Consider the following 9,636-nt stretch of genomic DNA (forward strand, 5'->3'; position numbering starts at 1 on the left):
CCTCACCTTCTCTTTCTTCTCCAGGTGTCCACGCTGAAGGGACAGTTGCGACAGGAGCTTCGGAGGAGCTCAGCATCCTTGTCTCCCATGTCTGGCCCCTCAGGGGAATGAGCCCCTTCCTGGTGGGCATCCTGGAGAGCAGCAGCAGCCATCTGTCCACGTGGTCTGCCCTGGCCCTGGCCTGTCCGGGCCACCAGAACTAGGCTGGGGGTGGGGAGGAGCCAGGTGGCAGCACCGAGGGCTGAGGGCCGGAGACTCCAGCAGCAGCTTCTTGGCATCATCCGTGGGTCCCACCTCGGTCTGGTCCCTCCCCTGGGATGAGCCTCCAGGTCCCATGAGAGCCTCCCTGAGTGGCTGAGCCGAAGCCGGGGGTCACAGAGGCCCCCTTGCCTCTGGCTGGCCCTGGAGCATGGACTCACAGGAAAGAGGAGGGGAGCCTAGGAGTCAGAGACCCAGGCCTTCCCCAGCTTTCCAGAGCTCTCTTTGCCTTAGTTCAGAGTGTGTGTCAGGAAATTCCTCAGACTTCAGAGTCCCTGTATTTTTATACCTTTTTCAGTGTTAACGGTTCAGAACTGTTTTTTGTAGCAAGGAGACCTCATTTTCTAAAAACGGTTTGTACAGACGCGTCTCTTCACTTCTGCACCTGAGAGATGGTCGGGGGAGACACTGGGGCCTGAGCCTGGAGGGATGAGGCCCCTGGCCAGGGGTGCACGGCGGGGCGGGGGGGCTTGAGAAGGGCTGTGGCACTTCCCAGCCTCACAGGATGTCGGCGCGGGGAGGGCCCCGGGGTCCCGTGCCACCCGTCCCAGGTAACAGATGAGGCCGTGACCCAAACTGCACAGCTCGACTCCTTCCAGCTACAGCTCTCTGGCCCCTCCTCAGGACAGGGCCCCCCTCTGGACAGTGGCAGGCCTTCCAGGCCTGGGAGTGACCCTGGGGTCTTGTCCTGGCTCCGCCCAGTGAGCCCGGCGAAGCTGCACAACTTCTCAGAGGCTCAGTTTGCTCGTGTGTAAAATGGGGACGCGCCTCAGGGTGGTTATGAGGAGGTACTCAAGCAAGGTGCTCCGTGTTCGTGAGGAGAAATTCCTGTCCTCCCTGGAGTCCAGTGGAGTCAGGTTCTGCCCCAGCTCTGCCACCTCTAGCTGTGGACCCTTGGTGGGTCACCTGCTACCCCTGGGCGTTCTGTCTGTAAGACGGAGACATTCCCAGGCCCGTTGGGAGGGGGTGCTGGCCACGCACGGGGGGCGCCTGGTCCTCCCGAGCTGGTCAGAGGGAGGCGTTCTAATGCCTTGCCCTATTTCTGCCCTCTGAACCGCCAGCCTTCCCCCAAAGGTGGATCTGAGTCCACCTGCCTTGACCTCCTGCTTTATATCCTATGTGCATCTTTATGCCTCCATGTGGGCGGCCTCCCGTCTTGGCTTGTACCCCTTGTACCCCTCTGATGACAGGGAACTCACGCCCTCACCAAGCAGCCTGAACAATGAGGAAGCTGTATCCCCCGCCATGCCCCCACAGACCCTGGGAGGAAAGTTGTCCCAGTCCATCTTTCTGGGGGGGGGGGGGTCCGCTGAAGCCGGTGGGGGAGGAGGCAGGACTGGGACCGCAGAGGCAAGGCCACAGGTCACCCGAATGGTCCCTTCTCCCCAGGCAGCCTCTCAATGAGGACAAGCAGTCGGAGGCAGCTGGCCACCCGCTCTGGCTCCCAACTGAAAAATGACTGAATCTTTTGTAAAAACAATTTTAATTTTATATAAAACAAAGGTGGTCTATGCCCGGGAGCTGTAGGAAATCCAAGCAGACCAGCTGGGGTGAGGGGCATAGCCTACCTTGAGGGGCCAGGGGACTGTCCTCAGAGGGACTGAGAAGGCACATCAGAGGCCCAGGTCCCACCCAGAGGCCTGGGATGCCCCTCATCAGGGGGCGAAGAGTGGGGAGCCCCCCTTGTGCTGCAGGGGTGTCTGCAGGCTGGGAGAGGGGCCTGAGACGAACCCCCAGGGCCACAGTCCACTAACTTTTTACAGAATAAAAGGGTTGTCAGGCTGGGGAGAAAAGCACCAGGTCAGGCAGGGCCTGAGGGCCCCGGATCCGAGGAAGGTCCAGGGCAGGGGTGGGGGATGGGGGGGTACCAGCTCCGCCCTAGCAGCCCCCGCAGCTCCTGGCACAGGAGGCCGCCACGGATTGACACAGCCCACTGCTGGCCATGACACCACATTTGGAGAACTTGTCCCGACACAGGTCAGCTGCGGTGGGGGCAAGGAGCTGGGGTCAGGGTGGGGCCGGGTGACGGAAAACCACTGGCCCCTTCTCCACCCTGTGGCAGGGAATGTTCCGAGGCTGAGCAGCCAGGAGAGGGCTCAGGATCCCCCCTGAAGTGGCCCTGGCGCAGAACACATGCTTAATCACCACCAGGTGGGAGGGTGGGGGCGGGGAGGGGTCTAGGGGTGTAGGCCTTCCTACCTCGAAGGAGCTCCTCGTGGGCACAGACCGTGCGGACACAGATCTCCTTGTTGACCACGTACACGCGGCGGAGGCTGGGGATACGGAGCCGGGCGTCACCCCCTCCTCACCCAGCCCCACTGGGGAAGCCCGCGCGTCCCGACCCCTACGTCTGGGCTCAACTTCAGGATTCGCGCTTCCCTCAAGTCCCACCTCGGCCGGGTGCTGCCGCCCGCCCTGTGCCCCCGCTGCACCCCTGCCCCCGCCCTGCCTGTGCTCACCTGTAGAAGCAGACCTCATTGAGACACTGTTTGCAAGGCTTGTGGATGGAGTAGAGGCGGGTGCATGGGTACTGCTCCTCACGGCAGTCTGGGGGATGGGCGGGATCAGACGGGGGGGGGGGGGGGCTGCAGCCTGGGGCCCCGAGCTGGCGGGGGGCCCCAACTCTGCCCACCAAGCCTGGCCCTCCTATCAGGGTCTAGGTCCACCCTGCGCCCTCCGGCCTGGGGCGCACACGCACACGGGCGTGCACAGATGCCAGCCTGGCCGGGCCTTGGGGGGCTGCCCGATTTTGTACAAGGTATTCATATGAGCACAGAGCAGCAACCACACTTGGAAGCATTTACTAGGACACGCATAAGCTCAAACACGCCCACGCCCACACTCACATGGTCACAGGAGTCCACACCAACCCCGCGGGCAGGGCTGTGCGCGCGCAAAGGACCGCACCCTAACACTGAGCTCACGAGGGGGACAGCGGCCTCGCGCTCCGGCTCCCGCAGGCTCGTGCAGGCAGCACAGGGGCTCCGCTCTTGGCCTCACCTGCCCCGGGCATCAGCTGGGCCTGCTGGCCGGCAGGCAGGAAGCCCCCTGCACGCTCCCTTCCTCTCCCCAGTGTCTGGGGGTCGAGGGCCCTTCCTGAGCCTGCAGCCAAGCCCGGGGGCAAGGGGGTCCCCCAGAGCCCGAGGGGCCCTGGAGTTGCTGGCCTAAAGCAGGGGCATGTGTGCAAGCCGCTGACCCTACCATCTACCCAGCCAAAGCCAAAGGCCCGGCTGTCCCCGTCCCACCAGCGCCGTGCCCCACTCTACCCCGACTCCTGGGGCCGTGCCTCTGTTTCTCCAGCTGTCAGGGAAGCTCTTACCCAGAGGCCCAGGCTCCGTGGGCTCTGTCTCCACATTTCCTGGAGCTGGTGTTGGGAGAGGGGCAGGCAGAGATCACTGAGAGGGGTCCATTCAGAGCAGCTGCCCCCCCGGCACAGACCCGCCACTCCCAGGGCTGTCAGGAGCTGGAAGCCTACCTATGGTGGGGGCCGCGATGACTTCCTGTTGGAGTTGCTGCTGGGACTGGAACTGGAACTGCTCCGCGGGGGGCCGAGGAGTCACCTCTGAGACGGGGCACGATCAGGTGGTCCGCTCCATTCTCTCCACCCCCGCACCCAGCTGCCCACCCACCCGCCCTGCCCCGGCCCGGCCCGGCCCTTTACCTTGATAATCATAGTAGTCCGGGTTGTCTGAGAACAAAGACGAATACGGAATTGTGGGGGGTCGGGTGAGCTCTCAGTCCCAGGGGCCAAGGAGGTCACGGCTAAACCCAGGACCACCCCCTAGGACTCCCACCTCCCTTCCCACCGGGTCCCCAGCTGAGTCAGGCACACCCGGCAGGGTGTGGGGAGACCTGGGCGGGGCAAGGCCCTTACCTATCTGGTCACTGTAGTGGGTGTACTGGACGTGGTCTGGGAACGGGGGCAGTGGGTCTAGGTCATATTGGCCCTGAGCCAGCAGGCCTGCTGTGAGGAAGCAAAGTATGAGGGGGTGCCCGGCAGGGCAGGACAGCAGGGGCCCCGAGGCACATCTGGGGAGGATGAGTAGAGGTCCCAAGGGCAGGCCGGCAAGACCCTAAGGTTCTACAACTAGACTCTTAGATCCAAGGGATCCAAACTCCTTCCTCAAGCACAAAGGTCCTTACACTCCTTGTTCCTCTGTCACCTCACTGACCTTTTTTGGCCTGTCACCCCCATGCTGGCTTCCTGGCTATTCCTGGAACTCAGCACACTCCTGTCTGCCCCAGGGCCTTTGCACTTGAGTTTCCCTAGGCCTGTGATCTTGGTTAACTTCTCCTCCTTCAGGTCTCAACTAAAAACTCAGTCCTGCCAAGAGGCCCTCCCTGGCCCATCCACCCTCTCCATCCCGTTCTTCTGTTTCCATCACAGCACTCGACACACTGACATTTATCACATGGACTTGATATGTCAGCTGCCCTTCCCTAGACGGGCAGCAACGAAGGCAGGGATGTGTCTGCCCGGTTCATCACTGTATCCCCAGAGTCTAGGCCGGTGCCTGGCACATAGTAGGAGCTCAACAAGTATCTGTTACATTAATAAATGTTAGACTTGGCAGGGCCTTTGATCCTCACTGATAACTCCTCATTTGACCAATAGGGATCACTCCACGGTCAAAATTGTATAGGGTGGTTGGGTCCCAAATGGGTCTAGAACTCAGACCTCTCTAGAGACTCCCTGCCTTGCGTACCTCTCCCTCCTACACATCGGCTCCCAGGAGGGTCAGTACTTTAGAGGACAAGCATGGGCTCCCGGTGCCTGGGTGCGTGCCTACTCTCCAGAGCCCCAGCCTGGCTGCTTCTGTGGGGGGTTGGGGTGAGGGCCTGGGAGGTGCCTCCGACTTCAGGAGGGGTTGGCCAGTCCAGTCTGTGGTCCAGGAGGCCGGAGGCCCTGCGACCCGGGGAGCTGAGTTCTGGCCACAGGGCCCAATAAAGGCTCACCGCCAGCTCCCAACCTCCGCCCATGCCGGGGGGAGCCCCCCAGCCCCAGGAGCACTTACCAGGCAGGAACAGCAGGAAGAGGTAGGCAGCTCTCATGGCTACGAGGTGAGGCAGTCTGGGCTGGTGTCGGGACAGCTGGAGGAAGAGGAGGGGCGAGCTGTAGCTCAGGCCCACTCACCCAGGACTGCGGAGCTCACCTCCGCTCCCCCACATCTAGCCCAGAGAAGGAGGCGCTCGGAATGGAAGCCAGGCATAGGGAGGGCCAGGAGTCGGGCGGGGCGGGGCAGGGGTTGCTACTTTGGAGGGCCATCTGCTGTCCCCTGTGGCCCACTGGGTGTTCAGGTCCCAAGGGACAAGGCCTCCAACCTTGCTGCAGGGTTGATCCAGCAAAGGGACAGAACCCACCCTGCCTTTCTCACTAAGGGGCCCTTTCTAGCCCCCCACTAGCCTTGATTCCACTCTCCCAGCCCACGGCCATGCCCACCTTCTGACTCAGCGCCTTCTGGTGTCTCATGCACTGATCATGTGAACCCCTGACCCCAGGCCCAACCTCAGGACCCCGGCCCTGCTCAGCCACCATCACAGCCGGGACTCCGCAGCGTCTGCCAAACCCACAACCTGCTCCCAATTAGCCCCCGGGCCCTGAGTGTCTTGCTCTGCAGGAAACCACATGCATGCATGGGCCCCAGGGGCCGAAGGGCAGCCAGGCCTGGGCAGGGCTCCCACCCCCAGAAGATTCCTCTCCTGCCAGGCCTCCAGGCCTCCTAAGACCTGGCTGTCTTCATCACAGGCTCACGAGACTAAGGTCTATTTGTGTGCAGCAGCAGGAAACACTTAGGGTGGAGTCTGAGGAGAGTTTCTCTGGATCCTAGAAGGGCAGTGCTGGAGGGACTGTGATGTCACCCGGCCCAGGGGTTCTGAGCTCCCTAACACTGTATGACAAGTGTTACACGGGTCATTTTGTGGGGAGGGAACAGTGGTCCTTAGCCTCCACCAGGCTCTTGAAGTTCCAGAACTGCAGTCTTTGGCCACACCGTGGGCTTGGCCGGGTCTACAGGTCCCCGTGTGCAGTCCCGGCTCAGTGGGAGGCAGTCTCCGGACTGTCATCCTTCCGCCGACAGTGCTGGGAGAGAGCCCAGGGTCCTCCCAGGAGGGCCCCTCCCACCACAGGGAAGGGAGTTCTTCCAGACAGCTAACTGGACCCCTAACTGCCCCCGGGCGTCTAGGGAGAGGGGAAGGAAACGTGGGCATCGGTCCCTCTTCCCTCCCAATCCTGAGCCTTCCGGGACCCCCCGCCTGGCTCATACATTCACCACCTCCCTTCTTTACTGGGGTGGGGTGGGGTGGAGGAGATGAGACCCATGACTCAAGCTGCCCCAGAGGCAGGGCACATCTGGCTCCCCACAGTCCCATTCTGAAAACCCTTGGCCTTCTCATGGTAGGAGGGACCAAAAGACCTGGAGCTCTTTCCTTGTAACTCCCCACAAGGCCTCACTATCCCCTCCTTGTCCCCATGGGCTGGTGGCAGCCAGGCCAGTTGGAGCTGTCACCACTCGGGAGGAGGCCCTGAGTTGGGGCCTAAGGGGTCTTAAGAAGTGGGGTGGGAGCTGTCTGTCCCCCAAACCCTTCCTAGGCCTCTCAGCCTCCTGCATGGAGAATTCCTCCCCAGGAAGTTCTGGCACCCAGGCCCAGGCTTATTGGGGGAAGGGGCCCCAAGGGCAAGGGGTGTGGGAGTAACGGATCCTCCTGGGGGTACCACATCTCCAAGCACCTCTGTCTAGACTATGGATTTTGGGGTGTGGGGGAGGCCGGGACCTGCCTAGGAGGCAGCCCCCTTCTGGCCCCTTCCACAGCTGGGGACCCCACCCCAAGCGATCGTGGGCAGGAGCCTATTCAGAGCCCCGGACCCCACGCTCCCGGAGCGAGGTGGGGGCGCCGGTTGCGGAGCGGCGGGGGGTGGGGGGGGGAGACCAGATGTGGCGGCGCACAGCTGGGAACAATCAGCTGCAAGCTGGCTTGGCAGCTCCCCGCGCCCTCCTGGTCCCGGCTGTCCCTTTGTCTCTCCGTGGCTGTGGCCCGGCCGCTCCCGCCGACGCCTCCACCCCACCCGCGGCAGTCCAGCCTCCCGGGGCGAACGAGAGCCCCCCCGCGCCCCGACGCCCCAACTCGGGCTCCCCCAAACTCTTCCGAACTCGGGCCCCCCCTCCAAGCGACTCCAAAGTCCCCAAGTGCCTTCTTAGCATCTGCTCAGACGGCCCCGGGGTTCAGGAAGCCCGGCAGCCGCCCCCAGGCCCGGGGGCCTGCGGAGCCCCGCATCCCAGGCCCCCCCACCCCCCGGGGCCCCTTAGTGGCCCCCGCCGCCAGGCCCGCGCCTACCTGGTCGAGTCACTCCGCCGCCCGCTCCGAGTCCGCCCGCGGAGCCGCCCCTACGCCCGCTCCGAGCCCCCCTCCGGGCCCCCGACGGGTCGGCGCCCGCCCTCCAGCCCCGGAGCTGCTGGGTCCTAACGCGAGCTCCGCCCGCCCGCCGCACCCACGGGGCTCCAGCCCGCTTCTGGGGCGGCCCTGGGGGAGGCGCCCCCGGGGCCACCCTCACGTCGGCGCGCAGACCTCAGGCGGGCAGAACGCCTGCCCCGTTTCCTCGCCACGTCTGGGCTGCGGTCTGGTGTGAGGTGGGTTTTGGAGGACGTGTTACCCCATTTCACAGAGAAGGAAACCGAGTCCCCCAAAAGGGATTCGCCCACGGCCATGCAGCTCTCTCCCCTCTGGCTTCTCTTAGCTTCCGGGACAGCCTTTCTGACCTGTTTTCCCTCCTGCCTCTCTGGCAACGCCTTCTGGGTCTCCCTAGCCAGCTCCAGGTGGGGGCTGGCTTCCAGAATCAGCACTGCTGTCCGCCCGTGCACCACAGGCTACCAGGCCTGGCCCCAAGAACGTCCCCAAGGCAACAAGGATCCAACAAGGATCCAAGTCCAAGTTCATGCCTCCTGACTGGCTCCGGGAGGGGTCCCCATCTGGGCAGCAGTACCAGCATCCTTCCATCCCTCAGGCTTCCTCCCTTGCTCTCCGCCCCTGCACCCAGCCCAGCACCCAGCCCAGCACCCTGCCACTAATCCCGCTTCACAGAGATTGAGTCTGGGCACTGCCCCTGCTGTGGTGTAAGCCACCATTAGCTCTTGCCTGGACTCTGTAATAACCTCTCATCTAGGCCTTCCCAAGTGGGCTCTGCCCTCCCTGACCCCCTCAGACGCTGGCCCCCTTCTACTTAGAGCCTTTTGCTGGCTTCCCATGGCACCTGGGAAAAAAGCTAAACTGGCCTGTGACCCCCCCAGGACCTCACCCTTCATCTCCGTCTGGCTCTGCCTCCTCATTCCCTGCCTGGTCTCCCAGCAGCCACGTGGCCTTTTGGCAGTCTCTCACTAAGCCCTTTCCTCTGCTGCCACAGGACTTTTGCTCAAGCTGCTGCTTCCTCCTGCAACACCGATGAGGTCCACCTCCTTCAGGTGATAGACCAAACCCTCCCTTCCTCGGAGGAGCCTTCCCTTTCTCCCTGTTCCGCTCCTAAGCACCTTCTGCTCTGCGGCTCACAGCCGACCCGTTGCCCTATGTCTGTGCCCATTTGAATCCTGCTCCTCTCCCACGTGAGCTCGTGAGCTTGGGAGCTACATGAAGACAGCGACAAAGTCTGTGTTTGCTCATCCCCCGTTTATGCTCATTAGGCACAGTGCCAGGCTCAGAGCAGCTGTTCAGTAAACATTAATGGAATGAATGAATATGCACTCAATTCTCCTGGGAGAGACTGGCTGGGTGGGGGGTGTCGGTCCCTGCCTCTGGGGCAGACCTCCACCCTGCCTGGTCCGGGGAGCCCATGCCTGAGGCAGCAGCTCTGGCTGGGAGGACATGGGGATCTCCTTGCCCCCAGTCATGCACCCCACAACTGCCTATCCCTTAAACTCTGAATCCTATTAGGCAGAAACTCCGTATGTCCCATGCATCCTTTGTTCCCTGGTGCTGGTTTGTCACAGGAATGAATGAATGAATGAATGAATATCTGCCACCCCCTCTCCAGGGTCTATCACAGAATAGCAGGGACTTCTGTTACCTGGAGGCCTGTGGGCCCTGGGGGCCAGCACAGCCCTCTCCACCGTCCCTTAGCCCTTGGCTGCTGCCAGCCACAGTCCCACTAGGGTAGAAGGGGACACCAGCTGGCAGAAAGGCTGTCCCCTACACTCATGACAAAAGGGGGAAACGGAGACCCCAAAGCTTCCCACTCTCATGTCCTGGCCCCCAGATCCTCTCTGCTGCTTCCACCCCCTCCCCTGGCCCTAAGGACCCAAGCAGAGGCGGCAGCTATGCAGGGAGGGGGTGATGGGTGTGGGTACTCTTCTCCCGACGGCCTCGGAGATTCGCTTCCTCCCTGCTCCCCTC

At 62.8% G+C, this 9,636-nt stretch overlaps 2 protein-coding genes across 3 annotated transcripts in view; one reads left to right on the top strand and one right to left on the bottom strand.

The window, feature by feature from the left end:
• The window catches only part of CROCC (ciliary rootlet coiled-coil, rootletin), a 40,765-nt gene extending 40,161 nt beyond the window's left edge, over positions 1–604 (top strand). Inside the window, exon 37 of the mRNA XM_044913890.1 lies at positions 25–604. Coding sequence (XP_044769825.1) covers positions 25–111 — 87 coding nt within the window. The 3' untranslated portion in view covers positions 112–604. The remainder of the gene's footprint in view (positions 1–24) is intronic.
• A 1,135-nt stretch (positions 605–1,739) lies between these two features.
• Positions 1,740–7,963, bottom strand: MFAP2 (microfibril associated protein 2). Of its 2 annotated transcripts, none has more exons than XM_021683489.1 (9): positions 7,907–7,963; positions 5,274–5,349; positions 4,133–4,222; positions 3,920–3,946; positions 3,734–3,820; positions 3,578–3,622; positions 2,718–2,805; positions 2,458–2,531; positions 1,740–2,240 (listed from the first exon to the last, which is right to left on the bottom strand). In XM_021683489.1, exons 2-9 carry the CDS (start codon positions 5,308–5,310, stop codon positions 2,137–2,139), a joined length of 552 nt encoding a protein of 183 aa, XP_021539164.1. In that variant the 5' UTR covers positions 5,311–5,349; positions 7,907–7,963; the 3' UTR covers positions 1,740–2,136. The 2 variants fall into 2 exon arrangements, with proteins under 2 accessions (XP_021539164.1, XP_021539165.1); XM_021683490.1 differs by lacking the exon at positions 7,907–7,963 and adding an exon at positions 7,591–7,628.
• Positions 7,964–9,636: the final 1,673 nt, after the last annotated feature.

This window comes from Neomonachus schauinslandi, chromosome 4, assembly GCF_002201575.2.
Source record: "Neomonachus schauinslandi chromosome 4, ASM220157v2, whole genome shotgun sequence".
Lineage (NCBI taxonomy): Eukaryota > Metazoa > Chordata > Mammalia > Carnivora > Phocidae > Neomonachus > Neomonachus schauinslandi.

Bases quoted from the DNA above. Each gene is read 5' to 3' on its own strand.
- MFAP2 (XM_021683489.1), bottom strand. From the start codon at position 5,310: ATGAGAGCTGCCTACCTCTTCCTGCTGTTCCTGCCTG. The intron at 3,947-4,132 runs GTAAGGGCCTTG...CTTTGTTCTCAG, and splicing joins CCACTACAGTGACCAGATAG to ACAACCCGGACTACTATGAT. The intron at 2,806-3,577 runs GTAAGAGCTTCC...CCCATCCCCCAG, and splicing joins CACGGAGCCTGGGCCTCTGG to ACTGCCGTGAGGAGCAGTAC.